The sequence below is a fragment of the Rhinolophus sinicus genome, linkage group LG03 (assembly GCF_036562045.2).
Source record: "Rhinolophus sinicus isolate RSC01 linkage group LG03, ASM3656204v1, whole genome shotgun sequence".
Lineage (NCBI taxonomy): Eukaryota > Metazoa > Chordata > Mammalia > Chiroptera > Rhinolophidae > Rhinolophus > Rhinolophus sinicus.
In genome coordinates, this window is record NC_133753.1 from 186,552,002 (window position 1) to 186,577,440 (window position 25,439).

At 33.4% G+C, this 25,439-nt stretch overlaps 1 protein-coding gene across 2 annotated transcripts in view; it reads left to right on the plus strand.

Moving 5' to 3' along the window:
• The window catches only part of LOC109451424 (cadherin-18), an 864,067-nt gene that overhangs the window by 654,913 nt on the left and 183,715 nt on the right, over positions 1 to 25,439 (plus strand). For both annotated transcript variants that reach the window (XM_074329055.1, XM_074329056.1), the window contains one exon: positions 19,097 to 19,391. In XM_074329055.1, coding sequence (XP_074185156.1) covers positions 19,097 to 19,391 — 295 coding nt within the window. The remainder of the gene's footprint in view (positions 1 to 19,096; positions 19,392 to 25,439) is intronic.

Sequence of the window (25,439 nt, forward strand, 5' to 3'; positions counted from 1 at the left end):
ATCTTTAATAATAACTCTTTATTCTGTAAGACATCTTAAAGAGGCTTCAGTAAAACCTCGTATTAAATAAACAAAAGACAAATAACCTAATAACTAGTTAAATGTATTCATCCATCCCTTTGTACTTACCTAGAGCCTGGTGTTACAGAATTTTGGTATTGCTTACATTATCTGTCTTTTTATTATTTTGCTTTCTATGATGACTATAATTCTTCAGGAAGGTTCTAGGTCATACATATATTTCTGTTTTCCAATATCTTCTTTGGAGTGAATTGTACCTATTTTTGCTGTCATATGTAAATTTTAAATGATTTTTCAATGAAATAAATAGAACAAAAAGTATTTTTCTGAATGTGACTTGGAATAACACATTTATTTGTGAGTTGTTGTTTTTTTTTTCTTATAAAGGCATTGTGGATCTTTGATTTGCTCAATTTAATTTTATATAATTCAACAACAAAAACCCTCAGTAGACTTGATTTGATCACTTGTAGCATTATTCTCTGCTAGGAAGTGTACGCTCCTTACCTTATGTGGCAGCAGTTCCCATAGTCAAACCTTTTCCCAAAGCTAGTAAAATATGTCACTTGAAAGTATTATAACCCATGTTTAAATTTGGCAAACATTACTAACAATCTAGAATTTGTAGCCATGTAGAAAACACCAAAGAAAAAAAGTGATTACAGTAAAGCTAGAAAAAAAACACGTAAATTTTGTGTCCAGTGAATTTGTAGCTGGTGATGGAAAATCATTTTCCTCTTCAGGGAAGTTACAGGAGCTGGAAGTGAAAAAAAGAGTCAACGTGAGCCAGGCCCCTGTTATGCTATCCAGTAGGTTAGATAACCAAGAAAAAAAATAACAACAAACAAAGAACAATAACAAAAAAACTCCTGATCTAGAAACAGTATAAAGGATTTCGAAGATAAAGATTTTTCTTCGTTCTTAAAATACACTAAGCAGATATATTTAGATAAATTATGTTGTGAAAAATAATGTAAAAGATAGTGACAGCAAAATTGAATATGTTGATAAAATCAGAATACAAGTGACTCTTGAAAATGAGATAGTCCTGATTTACAAGGAATAGGAAGATGGTGTCAGGAAAAATACTGGCATAATAAGGATTCCTTGTTATTTTTTATTCGGAAGATAACACATAGATATCTGTTTTATAAAATTAAGCTGAAGTCGTAATACAGCAGGTGAGTTTGGTTTCTGTGACTATATTCAGTTAAATGACGAACACCATCTGTATTTGTGAAAGTGGATATGGATAACGTCAATCAATGGTTACTAAAACCCTACAGATACGTATTGGTAATTATACAAGTGGCTTTAGCTGATTTCCACTGGTTTCCATTTCCACTATACAGGCACACACGTTTCCCATCTCTGGGAAGAGAGGACTTAGAGGAAGCCTAAGGTTTTTCTGGTTAAGGCAGGGAGGGGAAGGAGAACCTAACCTCCTGATCTTGCTTTCAAATGTCAAAGGACCAGTTCCAAAGTTCCTGTATGGAGGGAGATCGGTTTATAGAATGAAATAGACACTACTGGAGTCCCATCCTCTAAGTTGATACCTACGTAGCTAAGGTCACATTTAAGGATATATTAAGCTAAGAAGTTTATGTAAGAAGAGACATCAACAGTTCCCTCCTACCTATTTACCAAGAATGCCTGAGTTCTTGGTACTGTATTTAATTCATAAGTCGCTGCTCATGGAAGCATCTAGATGGTGATGTGTCATTCAGAGAGAAATGTACTAGACTTTTTAGTTTATGCCATAGTGTGAGGCAAAAAGAACTTTGGTTTTGAAATCAGACAAAGGATTCAATTCTATGAGCCACACATTACTGGTTACGTGATTATGAGTATAGCCTGCTAGCTGTACACCAATAAGTAATCCTCTTCTGTACATGTTAGTGATAGAAACACCCCCTTATGTGTTCTCCAGCTGAGGGATACCATATCCAGCATTCTGTGTAGCATGTGTGAGCATGATTGAGTTTTAGCAAGTTGAATGTTAGTAACATGCACAGCTTTCATACAGGCCCCTAAGAAGGAAACTGCATGAATGCTTTCCAGTTTCTGTTATCCCCCCCACCGCCCCTTGAGCTGGGACATGGCAGAAGCAGGAATGAAAATCTGGACCCAAAAATGGAAGCCATGAATAAAGGATGGCAGAACTTGCCTTGTTAGCAATAGATGTCCTCTGGATTCAATGAGAGAATGAATTTGGCTTATATTGTATTTTACCCCTATCTATTTGTTGCAGTGATTTATTCTCTACTTAAAGCAATGGCCTTAAGCAAGTTTCTTAATGTCTCTGATATTAGTTTTACTCATTAGGAAAAAAAAAAAGAAAAAAAGAAGGAAAAAATCAAATTTGCAGTGGTGTGATGATTAAATAACCAAAGGCTGTATTTAAGTTACATTTAGTGATCTTATCCTATGAAAGTTAAGATTTTGATATTGTAGAATTCTTAGCTATTGATATGCTGTCCGAACCATCTCAGATTAATTTTCTGTAGCCATAGTTTCTCTTCTATTAAATGGTGTAGTCCTTCTTGTTAAATTGATTAATTGTTAAAGTATGCCTTTATATATTAGAAAATTTACTGTACCATATGGAAACTTTATTTTATTCCTAGCTATAGGGAGAACATCTTTTGTGTATGTGGAGACAAAATTGTGCTTCCTGGCCAGTAGAAGACAGCTTAGGTCCCATGGAAGGAGGAGAGATATTTGCAGAACGCAAGTAGAAAAGAGAGAGGAACTGGCTGCTTCCTCACACGCATTTGACCAGGAATGAGAAGCCAGTAAGGCAGGTCAATCACCTTTTCTCTATACAGTTCAGGGAAATAAATTGTTTTGTTTTTATGTTTTGTGATGCCCTCTCTGCCTTTTGGGGTTCCATCCGAAATCACTTGTAATTTTTTCTTTGTACACTAATGGGAGGCGATTCTTTATAAAGTTCCCTGTGCCCAGCTTTAAGGCTGGCACAGTGTATTAATACAATCAGAGGTTATCCCTGCAGAGTCTCATATGGGAACAACCATTAATAACAATGACTTCATAATACTTACTACAGATTTCTTAGCAGTTACTCAAAGATACTTGCTAGTTATGTACTAAGATGATGTTTATCCTTAAGTACGAAACTTACGAAAACCTAGATTTAGCCTCATTTGTTCTATTCTGTATGCTCAGAACATAGATGGCTGCAAAGTGAGCACTCAATACTGGTAATTAATAATTAATTAATTGAATAAATGAGTGAAAACCGAGCAAATTATTAAATGAGATGATTCAACAAATGCAAGAGTGATGACTAATGATGAACGATGATGACTAATGGTGAATGAGGACTAATTAGATGAATGAATGTTTATGCAGGTGTAAGCTATAGCATTCCTTGACTATGAGAAGTGTACGGCCTCAGGGAACTGTTCATTTGTACTTTGTCAAGTTATAATTGAGTATAATAAACTGCACATATTTAAAAGTTGAGATTTTATAAAATTTGTCGTATGTACACAAGATCAAGATATCCACCACCACTGAAATTTTCCTCACGCCCCTTGGGAGCCCTTCCCATCTGCTTCTCAACCCTCATCACTCTGGAAACTATTCATTTGCTTGTTCCTGCTAAAGATAATGTTGCATTTTCTAATGTTTGTTATAAATGGCATCATGTAATCTGCACTCATTTTATCAGGCTTCTTTTAATCAGAATAATTATTTTGAGACGTATTCATGCTGTAACATGGATAAATAGTTGAGTTTTGTATTTGTTTTTGCTGAGTACTCATCCATAGTATGTATACCACAGTGTTTGTATCAGTCCACCCGTTAATGGAAAGAGATATGGGCTGTTTCATGTTTTGCGCTATAACAAATAAATTGCTTGGAACATCTGTGGAAAACTCTGTATGTAGACGCATGTTTTCCTTTCTCTTGGAAGAACACCTAGGCGTGTCAAGGCTGAAACATACGGCAGTTGTATGTTTATCTTTCTCAATGGGCACTGGTCCATTTTACATTCCCACAAACTGCATATGAGTTCCGTTTTCCTTCACATCCTTGCCAACATTTGGGATAGTCAGTCTTCATAACTATAAAGGTTTCCAGTGGTATCTCTTGGTGGCCTTAACTGAATTTCCCTAATGACTAATAATTTTGAGCATTTTTCCTTGTGCTTGTATTCATTTTATCTGGTGAATTGTTTGGTCAAACATTTTACCCACTTATACATTGGGTGGTTTTCTTATTATTGATTTAGTTTCTTATGTATTCTGGACACAACTCGTTCATGACCTATATAACTTGCACTTAATTTCATCCAGTATACCACTTACCTTTTCATTTCTTAACAGTATTATCCAAAGAGCATATTTTTAAAATTTTGATGGAGTCAAATTTATCAATATATTGCTTTATAAATCATGCTTTTGGTGTTATATTACTTTTTTTTTTTTTAACCTAACCCAAGGTCACAGAAGTTTTATGTTTTCTTTCCCAGTTTTACAGTTTTGGTTTCATTATTAGTTCTATAGTCCATTTTGAGTTCATTTGTTTATGTATGTGACTTATGGATGGACATTTACTTAATTATGTATGTATATTGATAGTTCCTACTGTATTTTTTTGAAAAAAACAACTATCAATGCTCTTCTGCACTGTCTTTTCACATTTGTTGAAAATCACTTGGCCATATATGTATGGGTCAAATTAGAAACACACTATTGTTTTTCATTAACGTGTTTGTCCATCTTTATGTAATATCACACTGTCATGCTTACTATACATTTATAATTAGTTTTGAAATCCTCCCATTTTTTTGTGTGTTTTGTTTTCCAAAAAATGAAGAATAGTACTTTGAGTGTTCTTGGTATTTTTGCAATACCTTTTGAAATCTAGAATCAGTTTGTTGATTTGTAGTAAAAAAGCCTACTGGGAGTTTGATTGGGATTATGTTAAAACTGTGTATCAATTTTGGATAATTGTAAAAATATTTGGTCCTCTGACTCATATATATATAATAGTTATGTCTCCCTATAAACAGGTTTTCTTTAATTTTTCTTAACCATGTATAAATCCTTCATATTTTTCATCACTTGTTCCTAATTATATAATAGTATGATACTATTTTAAATAATACATTTTGATTTCAATTTGTTGATTACTAGTGTACAAAGATACATTTTTTTTTCTATTTTGATCTTCTATCCTTACATCTAGCTAAACTGACTTACAAGTTCTAAAATCATTTTTGTGGATTAGATAGGATTTTTACATAGATAATAATATCATCTCTGTATTCACATAGTTTTACTTCTTCCTTTCCAATCCAGAGACTTTTTTATTTATCTTTTTGTCTTATTGCCTTGGTTAAAACTTCCAGTAAAATGTTAAATACATGTGGTAATAGCATACACCTTCGTCCTGTTCCTGGTATTAGGGGAAAACATTCTGTCTTTTATATTTAATCATGAAGTTAGATGTAAGTTTTTCATAGACAGTCTTTATCAGGTTGAATGTGCTTCCTTCTGTTTTTACTTTGTTGATGGTTTTTATCAGAAACGGATGTTGGATTTTGGCAAATGTTTTATGTATGTCCATTGAAATGTTTGCATTTTTTGTTGTTGTCATTTTTAGTTTCTGAATAAAGTGAATTACTTTTGATTTTCAAATATTAAATTCACATTGCATTCCTGTGATAATCTCAACTTGGCCATGATGTATTAGATTTTTATATATTGCTGGATTTGATTTGCTTATATTCCTTTAGAATTTATCTATGTTCATGAGTGATATTTACCAGTACTTCTATAGTAATATCTTTGTCTTATTTTGGTATCAGAATAATGGATGAATTACAAAATGAGTTGGAAAGTATTTTTTACATCCTCTTCAATTTTTTGGAAGAATTTGGATAGAATTGTTTTTATTCATTTTTTAAAAATATTTGATTGAGTTTACTAGTTAGTTCTGAAGGAGTTTTTGTTTGTTTGATGGGTTGATTGTATTTTGGGAAAGTTTAAACTACAAATTCAATTTTTAAATAGGTACAGAGCTATTTGTATTATCTCTCTTCTTGAGTAAGGTTTGGTAATTAGTATCTTCAAGGAATTTGTTAATTTCATTTAAGTTGTTGAACTGATTGAAATAAAATTCATCATATTATTTTCTCATTCTCTTTTCACTATTTGTGGAATTTAAATGATGTTCTCTCATTCCTAATACTGACATTGTTTGTTCTCTCATTTACTTCATCAGTCTTGCTGAAGTTTTATTAATTTTAGTAGTTTAAATTATATTCTTAAACAATGTTTATGAAAGGGCTCAAGCGTTTTGAAAAACAAACTGCAAATATAAACATCATAAAGAAACTAAAGATTAGTCTTCATGACAACTTAAAACTGTAAGATGTTTATTTGGTGATTCTCTATTTCTTCTTTAATTAATCAAGGAGGAATACAACTTTCATCTCAATATTTCATTCTAATTCATCTGCAGTAATTCCAACGATTAACACCCTAATATGTCTCTTAAACACAATGCTTGATTATTCATCATATATATATTTAGATGCTCTGGATAAGCACACAGAGGTCCATGCCAACCCATACGATGCTTCCATTGTTTGTCTCAGGTTATTTAGACACCGTCTGTCCCAGCATAGCTGTGCACTTGAGCTCTATTTATCACGGTTAACCTACTCAAATTGCATTGCTATTTAGCTGTGTACCTGTATCACCTTTAATTTACATTATGTAGAAAGAGAAAAAAACAACAACACAGGTATCCATAAATCTGTTTTGGCTTTATATTTGCATTACCTTTTTCAAAACATGTAAAAATGTGAATATTTAAGTATTATGTTTTAGTATTTTATTACTAACATCTACTTTTGAAAGACTTGTTTTTTTGTTGCTAAGCATTATAAGACGCGCTTTACTGGCATCTCATGTCTATCCCTATGACTATTTTAATTATGAGTTTTTATTATGCTTTTCAAACGAGAAAGTAGAAATATAGGATATTTACATCGTTCAATACTACAAAGATATCAAACTCCAAAACACCCGCACATATAGTTATGTTTTAATATGGTATCACTCAATTAAGAAAAAAATAGCATCTTGTCATTACATAAAAAAAAAAGTCAGCGGGTCTACTTTATATAAATATAACCCAACTATTTAGTCTATATTATCATCAGTCTCTGCGTGAATCTCTCCCCTCTCTTCCTCCCATCTCTCTTCCTCTCTAAACCCATTCCTCTCTCCACCCGCCATTTTTTTCCTTCAATATAGAGTAACCATGAATAGACTATTTATATATATAAGAAATAAACAATGTCTAAGGCTTTGCACCTCTCTCAATTTCTACATTAGCTAATGACTCCTCCTTCTCTGCATGAGTAATAAGTCTTCACAAATCTGATACGTAATGCTGTTCCTGTAGTGATTGCCAAAAATAAAGACACATTTGGGAGTTGGAAAAGAAAACTCACTTTTCCAACCACTTTGATACCACTCATTACACATTTATCTTTCAATTCATTCTTATTTTCTCTACTGTGTCAAAACCACTGTTTAATTCATCCACTAAAACATTTTTCATATAATATTCTTCACTTCCAGATGGTAATTTTTTCAACTGTTTGCTTATTCTTGATGGTTTCTTGTTATTCAAGCATCTTTGTAACTGCATCTTTTTTTCCCCCTCAAATCATTTTTGTATGCATATAATTTTTCTGTAGTCTGTGCATCTGCAGTTTTCAATCATTAACAAATCAGTTGTTTCTAACTTTGATTCTCACTTATGAAGGCCTGCCTTTTCCTGTATTTCATGTTTTTGGTTGTGAAGGCATGCTTAGTTTTTCTGAATAGTATTCCTGTGGGCCCCACTTGCTGAAACGTTCTCCTATAGAGTATGTACATCTATTTCAGCGAGTAATAGGGAATGCCCCTCTTCCTGGACTGCTTCAACTCAACAATCTTATAATTTTGTCAAAGAGCTAGTGTAGTAACCATTCCAAGCATCTTCGTTGTCACAGGCTGGTTATCATGGTAATCCACTTGTTGTTGCAGTCTTGTTTCTTGCCACTTCTGGCTACTTGCTTCTCCCATTCACTGCTGCTCCTGCCCTGCCTCCTGGCATCAGCTATGTTGCCTCTAGGTGCCACTGCGATGCCCAAATATTCCTCTACGGGGCTCCAAGGATGTTGAGCCCTAGCTACTGGGCTCGGAAATCCAGGCATTTTTTTTTTTTTTTTTTTTCTATTTTGGCTTCTCATCACCTCTCCACCATCCCAAACTCATGTTGCTTTGGAGGAATTCTTTTTTTCTTTGTAGTTGAATTTACTAGGTTGAAATGATGAGTAAAATTATACAGGTTTCAAGTGTACAATTATATAATACATCATTGATATATTGCATTGTTTTCATAGCCAAAGTCAAATCTTTATCCATTACCATATATTTGACTCCCTTTACCTTCATCTGCCAACCTCCCACCACTTACCTTCTGGTAACCACTAAACTGTTGTCTGTGTCTATGAGTTTTTGTTTCTTTGTTTGTTGCTTTCAGTTTTACATCCCACATATGAGTAACATCACATGGTTTTCAACTTTTGTTATCTGACTTATTTTGCTTAGCGCGATAATCTCAAGATCTATCCATATTATCACAAGTGGCAGTATTTCACCTTTTCTTATGACAGAGTAGTATTCCGTTGTGTATATCTACACCTATTCCGTTGTGTATATATACACCACATATTTTTTATCCAATCATCTATCAAAGGACACTGATTGTTTCCATATCTTGGCCATCGTGAATACTGCTGCAACAAATATAGGGGTATATATATCATTACAGATAAATGTTTTCAGATTTTTGGGGTAGATACACAGGAGAGGGATTGCTGGGTCATATGGTAATTCCATTCTTAATATTTTGAGGAACCTCCACACTGCCTTCCATAGTGGTTGCACCAAACTGCATTCACATCAACAGTGTATGAGGGTTCGTTTTTCTCCACAGCCTCTCCAACACTTGTTACTATTTGTCTTGTTGATGATAGCCATTCTAACTGGGGTGAAGTGGTATCTCATTGTGTTTTTGATTTGCATTTCCCTAATGCCTAGTGAAGTTGAATATCTTTTCATATATCTGTTGGCCATTTGTATGTCTTCTTGGGTGAAGTATCCATTCAGGTCTTCTATCTATTTTTTAATTGGATTGCTTGTTTTTTGTTGTTGTTGACTTTTGTGAGTTCTTATATATTTTGGATACTAGCCCCTTATTAGAGGTGTTTTTATTTGCAAATATTTTCTCCTATTTGGTTGGTCGCCTCTTTGTTTTGCTGATGGTTTATTTTGTTGTACAGAAGCTTTTTAGTTTGATATAGTGTCATTCATTAATATTTACTTTTATTTCTTTTGCCTTTGAAGTCAGAATTCTAAAACTCTCTCTAAACCCAAGGTCCATAAATTTAGTACCTCTGATTTCTTTTATGCAATTTATTTTTTCATGTCTTATGTTAAGGTTGTCCATATATTTTGAGTTAATGTTGGTGTATGATGACAGATAGTAGTCTAGTTTCATCCTTTTGCACGTGGCTTTCCAATTTCCCCAGCATCACTTATTAAAATGGCTTTTTTTTTCTCCACTGTAGGTTTTTGACTTCTTTGTCAAAAATTATTTGCCTATATATATGTGAGTTTATTTCTGGGTTCTCAATTCTATTCCATTGGTCTGTGTATCTGTTATTCTGCTTTGATTATTGTCACTCTGTAGTCTAATTTGAAGTCAGAGAGTGTGATACTTCTACCTTTGTTCTTTTTTTTCTCAGGATCACTTCTATTGGGGTCTTTTGTGATTCCATACAAATCTGATGATTATTTTGTTTTAATGTCATTGAGATTTTGATGGGGATTGCATTAAGTCTGTATATTGTTTTGGGTAATGGTGCCATTTTAATTATTTTGATTCTTCTAATCCATGAACGTGGAATATCTTTCCATTTCTTTGTGTCTTTTTCATTGTTTTTTTTTTCTTTTTGTGGTTGTTTTTTTTGTTTGTTTGTTTTAATAATGTCTAGTAGATTTCAGTGCATAAGGCCTATACATCCTTTGTTAAGTTTACTCATAGATATTTTATTCTTTTGTTGCAATGGCAAAAGGATTTTTTTTCATTTTCTGAAATTTCATTGTTTATATATAAGAAGGCAATGGATTTTTGTTCATTGATTTGTATCTTGCAACTTTACTGTATTCATTTATTGTTTCTAATAGCTTTTTGTGGAGTCTTTAGGGCTTTCTATATAAAGAATCATGTCATCTATAAAGAGTGACAATTTACTTCATTCCCAGTTTGGATGCTTTTTATGTCTCTCTCTTGCCTGATTGTCCTGGCTGGGACTTCCAAGATTTCTTTGAATAACAGTGGCGAGAGTGGGCTTTGTTGACACCTTCCTGGTCTTAGAGGAAAAGCTTTCATTTTTCACCAAAGAGTATGCTATTAGCTAAGGAGTTTTCATTTATGACTTCCATTAATATTACGCTGAGGTGCTTCTATATAAATTTTATTAAGTGTTTTAATCATAAATAGCTATTGTATCTTGTGAAATGCTTTTCCTGCCTCTATTGATATGATTACATGATTTGTATCCCTTTTTTGTTGATGAGGTATATCACATTGTTTGATTTGTGTATGTTGAACCATCCTTGCATCCCTGGAATGAACCTCACTTTATTGTGATTTATAATCTTTGTAATGTATTGCTGTATTCAATTTGCTATTACTTTGTTTAGGATTTTTGTGTCTGTATTCATCAGAGATATTGGGCTGTCGTTTTCCTTTTGTGTGTGCTATTCTTACCAGGTTTTGGTATCAGGGTAATGTTAGCTCATAAAATTAGTTAGATAAGCAGTATCTCCAAGTGATTACTACCCTGGATCTTGTTGTATAGAAAAAGAGTACTAAAAAACTCTCCAGAAAGTTCTTTTCTTCCTCCTTTTTTTAAAATATATGTATATATGTGTGAATGTTTATCTGTTATTTCCTTAAAAGTTTATGGTTCCGAGTTTTTAAAAGTGTTCTTGGTTTTCTTACTTGTTTTGTGGCTCCAACTACCATCTATGAAACCTTTTAGATTTAAGTCCATATCTTTTATTTTTTTTGATATCCCAACTATTTGTCATCTGCACAGATCCTATTATGAGTTTATAGATAGCTGAAAACTCAGTTTTTGTCAGTTATCATATTTATATAATCTGCTATTGTAAAACTCTCGCTGACATTTTAGTGTCTGCTATTTACTTTTAATCTGTAAAAGGCATAACTTTCTCCCGAGTTCCCAGATACCAGGCAAATTGCCATCCTTGACTCTACCTCTTCCTCTTTCTGATGTCTTAAAACCTATACATTGCTAAGTTTTTAATATAGTGCTTATTTACTATCTTTCTAATGTGTCCCATCTCAAACTTCTTTTTTTTTTTCAGTGCAGCATCTTGTCAGGTTTTCTATAGATTTACTCCTTCTAAGTTAAATTGTACATTGCTTTATATTTCTATAATTCAATTCTGCTTCTGTCATTTGCTCTCTCTCTCTCTCTCTGTCTCTCTTTCCTCCCCCCAACCCCCCTTTTCAAAGTCAACATAATTGCACACTTCTTTTTTTCTTTTTTCAATAAAAACTTTAAACTCCTGTACCTGCCATTCAAGGACCTGAACCTTCCCTACCTCTTCAGACTTCTCCTGATCTGATTTTTGTCCTGTAGGCTGTAAAACTTTAGCACAAATGCCATTTGATTTGTCCTTGAATTTGCACTTTTTTTTATATTACCGAGCCTTAATAGTTGTTCAATTTAATTGGTGCTTAATAAGTATTTAATATGTAGTTGCTGAAATATGAAATATACACATGAATTCCTTATTTGTAGCCTATGATTTATATATGTATATATGTATATATATATATATATATATAAATTATACGTACTTATGAACATGAGTACAAGAGGAAACATATAACAGACATATGGTATAACACTTCATCAGCCTTCAATTGCTAACATTTATTTAAGAGGAGACACATAGCTAACATGATTGGTGATTTGATATATGACTGTTGCAGAAGATGTGAAAATGTATCTACAGTTTTGTACATTTCAACTTTTCAGTAACTATGTTTGTATATCTGTGATAATATAATTTCGCTAAAGTATAAATCCAGGTTCTAAAGTTAAATTCAGAGGGGTTCAAACCCAACTTCTCTTACTTAATAGATTTGTAACCTTGGACAAATTAACTAACAACATTCAATGTGTTCATTTAAAAAAAAACACGGGGAAATAAAATATCTACCTCATAGAATTACTGTAAAAAACTGTATTTTAATCTGTTAGCAAAATATATGATATATGCAAGTATGTCATTTTCCTAATGCTACTGTAACAAATTATCATACACTTTGTGACTTAAATAGCACAAATTTATTACCTTACAGTTCTGGAGTTAATGCATCCTGAAATCAAGGTGTCAACATGGTTGCATTCATTTTGGAGGCTCTAGTTGAGAATTATGGGGTTTTGGTTTTCGTTTGTTTTGTTTTTCCCCAAGTTTCTAGAAACTACCTGTTTTTCTTGGTTTGTAGACAGTTCTTCAATCTTTAAGGTTTAAAACCTTCAAATCAAATCAATCAAATCCTCTCTCTCTTTTTCCCTCTATACCTCCCTCCCTCCCTGTTTTTCTGCTTCTATAGTTATATATTTTCTCTGACTCACCTACTTTCCTTTTTCTCTTACAAGGACACTTGTGATTACATGGGCATAATGGGATAATCCTGAATGATTTTGCTTAATTTATTCATATCAACAACATCCATTTTTCCATGTAACATAAAATTAATAGGTTTTGTGGATTAGGACATGGACATTTTAGAGGGAGATAGTAAGTGCAAAATGAATGTGTTTTTTTGTTGTTTTTTATTTTTGTAGCAAAATATATGACAATTAGGTCCTATCACTCAAAAGTTTGCTCCAGATCCTACTTAATTAATTGTAGTAACTTAATTTTATTAGGGATGGAAGGGATATTTTAAAGAAAGATTATCTACCTAAGCAGATCCTACAAAGAGAACATAGAAAAAAACAAAACAAAAACGAATCTGAATATCTAAGGTATATGATGGTGGACTTCTCATTTTCAAATCTAAAGTTCGAAGTCCTACAAGGGAATTTTAAAGAATTCATTGTTTTTACTGAATATCTAAGTCTCTATTTTTACCATCCTGAATATAATTGGAAAAACATGTCTGAGTACAAGTAAAAAATTCTTTGGATTGGATCATGTTCAAAGCCTTAATAACATTGTACTAGAAATGATGGGTCATTTTGACTCACTTATTTGCCAAAATATCCATTTCTAAGGAAATTTTAAGGTATGCTTACAGCATTCTTCTTGTATTTCATTTTAGATTGTGAGGTCAGTGGGATACTCTATTGATAAGTATGCTTTTATATAGCAGCCTCTGCAGTATACTTTGATGCTTAATAAATGTTCATAATTATTAACACTGAAAAACAGGTACATTTCACATGATATACATCGAGCACATAATAAGTACATATTGTAAGGACATTAGAAAACTCTCTAAACCATCCTGATCAAGATAAAAATAGTGCAGGCAATCACTTGCACCCCTGATCCTAACAACTACTGGTTTAATTTCTCTAACTATAGCTTAGATTTTCTGGTCTATATATTTATACAAATGGAATAAAAATATATGTGCTTTTTTGATGTTTGTCTTGTGTCATTTAACATATTGTTTTGAGAGACCTCCTTAGGGATCACTAGTGAATTAATTATCCCCCAAACATTCTGCGGCTTAAAGCAACAGTATGATTTTGTAGTTTCTCTGGGTCAGGAATCCAGACTTGACTCCCCTGGGTGTTTTTGAATCAGAATATCTCATGAGGCTATGGTCAAGTTGTCTGCTGGGGCTGTAATCATCTGAAGTCTAAATTTTGCAGAAAATTGACATCCAAATTTACTTACATATTCATTAGCAGACCTCAGGTCTACACTGGCTGTTGGCTTGGAGACATCAGTTTCCTGCCCTGTGAGCTCCTCCAGATTCTCATGCATGACAGCTTGATTCCTTCAGGGCTCTAAGAAAGAAAGAGAGAGAACCAGAGAGTTATAGTAGAATGGGCAAACATGACTAAAGCCAACATTTTAAGCTGTTTTTGAAAATGACAGCCCATCACTTTTATCTAATTAGAGTTACTAGGTCCTACACTAACTTAAGAAGGGGGAATTACATACATGTGTAAATAGCAATAGACAGTAATTATTATGGGTAATTCCAATCAAAGTCTATCCTCCTACCTACACCCCGTGATTCATATTCCTCTTATCAAATACACTGATACCCACCCAAGGTCCCTGCAGTATGGTCCCATTATACTGTTAGCTCAAAGTCCAAAGTCTCATCATTTAATGCGGATGAGGCTCTTTGGGTATAGATCCTTAAGCATATGATTTGTGATCAAAAGATACGGTGAATGTTTAAAAGAAAAAAAAATAGTACAGTAAAAGACACATTGCCATTAATCCCCCTCAATATACTCCCACTTGCTTTGAATACACTGATCCCATTGTTTTTGCCACTTTCTGAAGTAGTACTGAAAGTCCTCTTCCGTGAGGGTTTTTAGTTGTGCTGCCGTGGCTGCCTTCATGTCCTGAATCATTTTGACTTTGGGGAAGAGCCAGAAGCCCCATGGTGCCAGATCCAGTGAATAAGGTGGATGAGGACACACCGTTATATTTTTATTTGACAGAAATTGCCATACCAGAAGCAATGTGTGACACGGAGCATTGTCATGATGGAGGATGATTTAGGGCCTGCTTTAAAACACAACCTTCTCTCAACCGCAGCTCACACCTGACTGACTACACTGAACAAGTTGAAACTTGTCACACACTGTTACTAAGTTTTGACGCGCCACTTTCCATTTTGAAGATCCCTGCCTTTCCGTTGGATGGCACTCGACAGTAGCATTCATCATATATTGTAATCATACCTTGTACTTATAGTTTAAATAAAATATAACACATTCTGCAATGAAAAATACACAGTAAGTTTCAATAAGATATCTTTCCTATGTTTCTCACATTTCTCTCACATTACATCGATTATTGTATTTCACCTGTTGGAGAAAGTGTTGATAGTGAGATTACTATATAATATTTCTGACTTTATTTCTAGATTTTACTGTGATATGATAAACATAAGTTTCCTACTCATAAAATGTACATAAATTATGTAGTCCAAATACAATTTTAAGACTGTGACCTATCTTTTTAGCATAGGGTGAAGTGTTAACTAAAAGCAACTTTTGAAATTAATTGCTCTGCCACCATCTTCTTAACCTCTTAAACTTTTAAAGTTATTCTTCCCCAAGGGATAGTATATTCTCTTTGTGAGGAATTCTGTAACAGAATGAAAGTCATAAATTTTTGGGTCCTGATCTTAATGTGGTCCAGGGTGAACAAATCGTTTTCTAAGGAAAATTCCTGCATCACATTAGTTTTCTAAGTGCCATAGGTTACTACTTAACACCAAAGTCCATTTATTAAATTGATGCTAGAGAAATACTCATTTTGCTTTACTTTGGTAACTACATTTTCTTTTCTCTCTCTCTTCATTCACTTTGCTTTTCTATTCTCTAGAGAACAATTAATTAACCCTACTGTGTGCTCAGATACCCAAGGATTACCTCTTTTTCCTTGATAGCATTTTGTCCTTCAGCATTGAAATATCACTCATTTTGTAAAATCTTGTGATGGTAAAAGTATATTCCCACCGATGTGTGTTACGATAAGACCCTGCTACTGGTCATTGGGTGGTATTTCTAATCTGTTTAAAAAAGAGTACATTGTATGACTAAAATCAACTTTATCTTCCAAATAGTTTTACATATTTCAATATAAAAATGATAAAAAATCTCTCTTAGATGATATAGTACCTAAACTTACAATGCGATATTTTACTGATTACTAAATAGTACCATGTGCATATCCAGAGAATTTCTACTTTATGCTCTCTACTCCCAATCCCTTCCATTTGGTAACTTATTGCTGCCCCCAATCAAACATAACATGTTTCTATTGTTATTATCTGTATCCAAAAGCTTTGTCTCTGTTTTAAGAGTTCTATCTCTAATATTGCCATTACTCCTTACCTATTTTATTCATTTGTTTATTCATTCATTCACTCAGTCAGTCATTATTTCTTCCCTTGAAAACTTAATACAAAACATGTGATCTTCAAGGATCTTAAAACACAGTTAGTAAGCAAACAAGACAATACAACCAATGTTTCTGTCAGGCTCCACCTCTGTTGCAGATTGAATTTTGAAAAACGAACTGAATATGTGAAAACGGGTATGGTATAGAACAGGTAATCTGAGAATACAGCACTTTTTTGTTTCATAAGTAATCACTATTATAATCATATAAACTATTAATGAATTGACTAAATATAACTGTGGTGGTTTCCCATTAGTGTTACATGGAGCTAATCATTTCAAGTTTCAACCAGGCCAGCTAAGAGATTAAATAATCCATTAATTAACTAATGGTCTACATTATTTAAATACTCAAACTGATTATTATCAACAGCTAATGTAATCCAAATACATTTTGTAATATTTTGATGTAACTTTTATTGTTATCCAACAATATATATACTTCTAAATTACAGTTCATTGATTGTATTGCACATCTATTTTCAAATCAGACATAACTTCTGAAACATTTAGACTAAGTGATTTATTATTAATTCTAAAAATGTTATGAATATGCAACCAGATCCAAGTCTAAAAAAAAAACCAAACAAACAAAAACTGGAATTTTTCTTTTACTTGAATTATTTGCCAGAATGTGTATAAAGAATAGAGTGTATAATATTTTAATAGATACTTTAGATTGACAACTTTACTATTTATTTTACTTTTGTTGCTGGTCTACATGGAAAAAGCCTTTTATTCTTTAAATATAAATAAGTCTTTGTATTATGAACTTTGAATTCAAAACTAAATATCAGGTTAACCTCACTAAAAACATAGAAGAGTATGTGGATCTATCCTGAAGATGAGTGTCAGTTGTAGCCATTGTTATGTCTTTCTCATTTTAGTTGTTAGAAACCATACTTTTCTCTGAAAGTTTTTTAAATTAGTTATAGCTACATTATATAGATTTATAATTTACATATATTATATTCAATAGCTAATAAAACTATGTCATCTCTTATTAGCTTAATATCAACAGTGTTCCAGAAAAGGTTCTAAAAACATTTGTTCAAATTGTTGCTTTACTGTGCTGTGTTTGAGTAATGGATGATGTAAATTTAGAGAATATGGAGCAGGCTGCCTATAGATATTTTATAAGTGTGTGCTTCATAAATGATAAATATTTTATTCTAGGTGCTAACATGATATGTCAAGAGACATCAAGAAACAAATACATTTTCACACATGCATAAAACTGTCTCCACGCAACTCATTACACATTCTTCTTTAATAGTTAATTTACTAATGAAGTGTGTCTTTGAAAGCTAAGTTTTCATATTTTGCTAATGCATTTTTACTTCTTTTATATAAAAGCCCCCCAAAAGCAGTTTTGAAATAAATTGTTATACTTGCTATGTGATTCTCATCAAAATTGTGTCCCTGTTTTTGTCCTATGTGTTTTCAAGAAAGAAGTGAATTTATTTCTGATGTGCTATGATTTATGTTCAAGTCACCTTCATTTTCCTATAAAAATAGTCCTTTCTTCATATTGTTATGTATTTTTCTATATTTTATCTTTGTCTTCTAAGAGTTCAGAAACTAAAATAAACCTTGAAACATTTCACTTTACTATGGCAAGAAACCAAAATGCTATATGAGCAGGTTATATTGTTTCAATGTTTCCAAATATCAGAAATGAACAAAAGGTGGGTAGTGGAGGTTATGTGATTAAAAAAAGTTTTCATATAAAGGATAACTGTTCAGATCTCTTGGAGAAATAATTTTTCAAATATATGGTTGTGATTTGAGAAAATATTACAGTTGTCTTAGCTAAAAATAAAGCAGTGAAACTTACGGAAATACTTAGTGGAATTTTGATCTTATAAGTTACAGTAGAATATTAAATATGAACTCTACATAGTTTAAAAGCATTCAATGATGCATAAATGACAAAAACATACTTTAAAATTTCATTAATGTTATTTATCATTCTTATTAAAGACCTCTTCTCTACTGAAATGTTACTCTCTATATCTGTTTAAAGAATATTCAATCATTTTAATTTAGAAAGTGAAAATTTACTAATGTATCTCAATTAATTAAAAATCAGTGTCTACCTATTAAATCTTCACTGCTTTTTACATTTTGAGTTAAAATTTTTCATTATCTTTAAAGAAAGGAAATAGTTGACAATGAATGTTTTTTGTTTTTTTAATTCTAAATCTGAACAATTGATCTAGAAAAAAACCTTTTCAAGTTATAAAAGCAATGCCTCTATGACAAAAAGTGCCTCTTTAGTGGAAATTTTAAGTATTAATTTGTATCTCAGTTTGTCTTGCTGTATTTTCTTTTCTAATTTTAAGGTTAAAATAGAATGCCAAACTATTAAATTACAAAAAACCAAAATTTATTTTAAGTATAGAAACAGTATTCTTACAAGTGATTTACTGGTAATTTATTTTCCCAATTTTATTCCTTTTAGTTAGTAAATGTTCATTTAGTAGAATGACAGCAAGGGATATTGTTTTTCTATTAGTAAGTATTACTTATTAAGTTATCATAAATCAGTAACTGGAGTACTCTTACAGATCGTAATATAAATAGCAATATTAACAGCAAGTGGAGGAACACTTCAGAAAAATAAATGATTGTGGTAACACATGGGACACTGTGGAGAGAAAAGTCATAGTCAAACCAAGTATTAAATTACAGATAGACAATTTTCAGAGAATACCATGTAAGGTTGGAATATAATGCATGTGAAATTATTCCATTTGTATTTTATAGCTGCACTCCAATTCTGACAAAGGTGATGGGTCTGTCAAGTACATCCTTACTGGAGAAGGTGCCGGGACTATATTTATCATTGATGATACCACGGGTGACATCCACTCAACGAAAAGCCTAGACAGAGAGCAGAAGACCCACTATGTGCTTCATGCCCAGGCTATTGACAGACGGACAAACAAGCCTCTTGAACCCGAGTCCGAGTTCATCATCAAAGTACAAGACATCAATGACAATGCTCCAAAGTTCACAGATGGACCATACATCGTTACTGTGCCTGAAATGTCAGATATGGGTAAGAAACATCATTTTTATGCTTTGACTTAGTATATTCTGAGGATCCAGAAATCATCTTTTGAAGACCAGCTTTTAATGTGTGTGTGTGTGTGTGTGTGTGTGTGTGTGTGTGTGTGGTGTGTGTGTAGACATTTGAAGAAGTTCCCAATTATTTTTAATAATTTTCTGTGCCCTAAATTATTAAAGAATAGGGATTCTACATATATAATATTTATTAGAATTAATTTCTGAACATATAAGTGTAAATAATGGTTTGCTCTCAAGGAAAGACTATCATAAATTAGAAAGGATGGAAAATTCTTGCTCTGTTAACATGTTTTTTTTAACCATGTAAATATTTCATGGATATTGTTAAGAACATACCAACACATTCAAAATGACAATTTGCATAGATAATGAAAGACAATAGAATGTCGGAAATCTTTCGCTATGTCTTTTAAGCTTACAGTTTATGAACAAATTACAGTAACATTAATAACATAAGTAATGGCTACATTAATCAATTAAACTTCTCACATACTCCTAAGCATTGACATATGTCACTTATTTTTAAATATACTGTGACGTATTTAGAATACCACTTTACAGATGTACAAACTGGCACACCGTACTAGAGTAACTTTCCCCAGTTCACATATGAGTTTGTAGAAAACAGCCAAGAACAAATTGACTCCAGATTCTCCTGAATGTAAAGCTGACACTACAGTCAATAAATTGTAATCTAGGTCTCCACTCATCCTAATGAGCTGGGGCTTTCCCACTGCTCACAAATAGCTGTAGTCTATCTGTTATATTTTGTTTCTATCTCATATGATGGATTTCTTAGTTGTAATTATAATAAAGTTCAACTATCATAATATTTTTTTTACTGTTTTTTGAGTCTTCAAGCTTAGATTTAGAACACATTTTTTGAACAAAGATTTTAATATTTAAGTTTGCTGCATACATATGACTATTATTTTAAATTAAGGTCATTGTCATCATTAATTAAATCACTGTTTATTAGATGTACAATTTTTAATTTGGAATAATTTACAGTTTTATTGAGGTATAATTGACATCTGGCACTGTATAATTTTAAGGCGTAATGACTTAACTTATATATGTTGTGAAATGATTACCACAGTAAATTTAGTTAACAACCTCCTTCTCATATATATACAGGGTTTTCTTTAATGGAAGTTTGTAGTTTTGTCCCTTCCCAACTCCAGCCCATCTTAGGTCTTCTGAGCCAGGCAGATAGTTCCTGTAGGTTGGGGAAGCAGGTTGGACAGAGAGGCTAAGTTCTCCTTCTTGACCAGAGTCTCAGGGGAGAAAGCTGTTGCCAAACTGGCTCCCTTTGGACCTGAGTAGAACACAGCAGCCAGCCTTAGAGAGGCTGGGGGAGGCCCAGAAGTCACTCAGGCTCATTGTTCTCTAAGGACAACTGAGGGGAAACTGAAAGTCTCAACACTGTTAACCCTGGCAGCTGAGAGGTTCCATGGAAACTTTAAATAGACGTCCCTGTAGCGCTTTGTCAAGGGACTGACAGCCCTTGACAAGCTCCTTCTGTCTGACAAAAGCAAAGGACTCTATGACTGTACCTCTTGTGAGATTGCCACGGTAAAGTACTTCCAGGGTCTACTTAAGACCCCCAGGAACATGAGAAACAACCATAACCATAGAGGACAAAGCACTGGACAGGGAAAACTAGGCAGAGCAGTCATTACCAAGACCGACAGTTTATCTAAGAGTAAATAATAAGAGCACTAGTGTTTTAGGGACACTACAAAGGGATTTCTGTAACACAAAGCCACATTTTCTACAAATAAGTAAACAACAAAAAAATGTAGTATATGGATCGAGGCATGGATGGTCACTGATCAGGCCAAAATTATTGTTCTGGAACTTGAAATGGGAAGAAGTAGCTAAAAAATCAGAGAGCAAAAGTACAAAAATATGGTAATTTTGGGAAAAAAATGACACTTGGAGGATATGTTTGTAAGACTGTATGATTAACGTATATTCCCAGGGAGCAAAATAGAGGAGCTAAAGGAGAGAAGCCATAATATTATTTTCTTGAGGTAAAGAATATAGAAATTTACAAGTTTAATAGACTTTTATGAGTTCCAGAAAGGGTTAATATATAAATCCTGGCAAAGTTCCTAAAACCTAAGTAAAAGAGAAATTTTATAAATTTTTAGGTTTTTAAAAATTTCCTACTAAGAAAAAATATATTTGGCATCATCATATTTATCACTTGAAAGACTGGACTCTGGTCAGCAATTGGATACTATCCTATTTACAGCCTTTGTAAAAAAATGATTCATCTGTGAGGGTGACAGAAATCTTTGAAGAAGGATCCAGAAAGTATATCATTCTTTTATTTTATGTGTAAAATATATTTGAGAAGATAGTTAAAATTGAAAATATTGGAAATGAATCAAAAGACAGATCAAAAAGTCATGGGAAATGACGAGAGGAAAAAAATATTAGCAATGTATTCTGAAATATATATGTAAGTGAGTGAGTGAGAGTGTGTGTGTGTGTGTGTGTGTGTGTGTGTGTGTACACAGAGTTAAATCTAAATGAATACATTTGAGGATGCTAACGGATAATGTACAGTCTAAGAACCATGAAGAATCAAGGAATTATTACAGTGAAGGCTGTAGTTTGAAGACTTGAGAACAAGACATTTCAAAATCCTCAGAGCAGGCTAGGAGAAGATAGGAATGGGAAACAGCTAGAATTTTTAAGTTCTTTTACTGAGATGAGTGTGGTTGATGGAGAAATATTTAATATCTGAAAATAATAGAGAAAAATAATATAATAGTATGTTTTTAGTCTTTATACTACAGTGGTTCTAGGCCTGAGTCTATTGAAAGAGTATGGCAAGCAATAAGCTGAACATTGGAAATTATATTGTTTGTGCATCCGTGTGTGTATGTGTATGTGTGTGTGTGTGCATGTGTAAACTCATCATGGTGGAAAAACAGATACATAAAAATCATCATGTTAGCATTCTACTCACACTGGAACATGAGTGTTATAGGAGGTGATACAAAAGTTAGTAGAGGGAGATGCTCGCTTTACATTGGTGCTTCAGAAGAGGTGACATTTGCATTGATTCGGATTTTAGAAATAAAAAGCTGTTGTAGAGCAGGGAGCAGCATATAGTGGCAGGGGAAACAGATTCAGTCTGCTTTTGTTTTTGTAAGTAATGGTTTACTAGAACACAGTCGCCCCCTTCCATGTGCATATGGCTTGTGGTAGTTTGGGCACTGCGGTGGAAGAGTTGAGTGAAGACTTACAAAGCCTTAGACTCACAAAGCCTAAAATATTTCCCATGTTGCTTTTTACAGAAAAGTTTGCCAACCTCCATCATAAGGGATTTCAGGGCTGAGACCAGAAGCAGGGTGATTATGAGAGGATAAGGTTATGGTCCTGATATACAAAGCATCTGCTGATCTAGGCCCGTTAGTGTCCTGCCAACCCTGCTGAATATACACATATACACAAAAATATGGCATGTGTTACAAATAACAGGATCATGCGTCTTTAGGTAGACACTGTGAATTATCCAACTATTGCCTCCCATTCGGTGGTAGTAAGAAAATTCAGTTTTGTTCAAGCTAGCCCTATACAGAGTTAAATATTCACCTCCCCTCACTCCCTTTCATCTATGAGTGGCCATGTGACAATGGAATGGAGCTTCCAGGAAAGATACAGGTTTCCTGACAAAAATACATTGCTGGTACACATATTTCACACTCATTGCCACATGCCTTTCTTGCCGCCTATAATGAAAATGTGGTACAGAAATGCAGCTGCCCCTTGCAACCATAGAATGAAAGCCTGTTGCTAGGTGAGATAGAGCAGAAAAGATCAAGGGTCTGGAAGAATGATGCTTCTGCATCACTGATACTCCAGCCCTGGTCTGCCAATCCCAAAACCTTTCTTAAGAAAGCAAACCCTTTCTATTTAAGCTCTTTAGTTCAATCTCAGATACATGCAGCTACGATGAATCCAAATTGGTACTTGGACAAATTTGAGATTTTAACATGGACCTAATAAGCAAAGAATTGAATCTAATACTGAATCCAAAGGATTAGCGAGAAAGGTTTCAGCATCAGATAAGAAACAGTGATGTCATTTTCCATTAGGTGCCTTGATTTGGGGACAATACATGAAATCATCACTCTTCCCCTTCCACTGTGGAGCTATGATGCTAGTTGATCTTGCGATGGCGGAGATGTTCCTTTCCGCCTGTGGCAGAGCTAACAGTTGATTTCAGATATCTAATCTTGTTTGCCATTAACTGTAGATTCAATTGTGCCATACAAGTACTGATCAGTGGATAAAAGGAGATTGGACATTTTGAATGTGGACTTTGTATGCTGTAGAAAATCTGAATTGATCGCCACAAAATAACCAGTTTTACCAGAGTCTACAACTGTAGGTTGCCACAGCAGTTGTGATAGAAATCACGGAAACAGCTGCAAGGGATATGTTTTGAGCACTTACTACGGGCCAGGAGTTGTGTGCCGTTTGCAATAATTTCATGTTTGTGTTATCATGAGGACAGTGTTAAAATGATTCTGGTTTTATAGAGGATGAAGCTGGTACATATAATCAATGTACCCAAGATCACATGGTTAGTAAAAAGTGCAACTGGAAACTATTTCTAATCTAGGCAGAACGTCACCTTTTGACTTCCACTTTTTAATGCAGTTTTAAAAATTAAATCTAGATCAAGTTGTTTGTGGAATAATAATAACAAAAATGTGGATGTTCCAGAATCCGTACAGTTTACTGAGCCAGAGGTGGTGGTCTCCTTGAACCATTAGAATAGATTTGATGTTAGATAATGTTCCTTTTGATTAAGATATAGGATTTGGGGATGGCCAGATACCAGAAGGAGGAAAATTTATCCTGAATTGCCTGGAAGTAAGGGAATAGCCATTTATTTATACTACACTCGAATCCCTGGGGAGTTCAACAGGATATGCTTTTGAAAAAAAATCTCTCTGAAAACCCAAAATATGTACCTTAGACACAGTGTAGATAAATATTGGACAGGTTCCAGGTAGGTATGTTTACCAAAAGCTGAACAAAGTTTGTGACGTGGATGATGTGGCCACTGAGGCAAATGGAGTCATCCAGGCACTTTCTAGAGTAGAAATTAGCTTCATTCACTGAGCCAAGGGGTGGAGTTCAGATGGAGGAACAGGTGTGCTCATGACATTGGGACAATATAAAGTACTGTATTTATCCCCATGCTTAAGGACAAAATAAATGGTAAGTAAATTCATGATTAAACTATACACATAGAAACTTTCAATCTGCTAATAACACAACCACTAAAAACCAAAACTTTAAACAAATGTGATGACAGACTTTAATGTAACATATGAATCCGATAACCAAAAAGAAATGACATGAATTTTAAGTGAATTTGAAAATAATACATTTCAAATATTGATGTTAAACCTAATAAGATGAGAGGTAAACTGAAATATGCGTAAACATCATACATGGCAGAGAAAGACTAATTCCTATTATGTAAGGCGCTTTTTGTTTGTTTGTTGTTCTTTTTAGTGAGATGCCATTGGTTAATAGCATTATATACGTTTCAGGTGTACATCGTTGCAATTCAATATCTGTATACACTATAGCATGCTTATAACCAAAAATCTAGTTTCCATCTATCACCATATATTTCATGCCCTTTACCCTCCCTCTACCCCCTTCCTATCTAGTAACCACCATTTTGCTACCTGTATCTATGAGTTTGTTTTTTATGTTTTATTCTATTAGTTTTTTGTTTGTTTGTTTTAGATTCCACTTATGAGTGAAATCATATGGTTTTTGCCCTGTTCTGTCTGACTTATTTCACAGAGCATAATACCATCAAGATCCATCCTTGTTGCAAATGGCAATATTTTATCTTTTTTTATGGCAGGGTAGTATTTCTTTATATATGTCACATCTTGTTTATCCATTCATCTGCTGATGGACACTTAAATTGTTTTCATATCTTGGCTATTGCAAATAATACTGCAGTCAA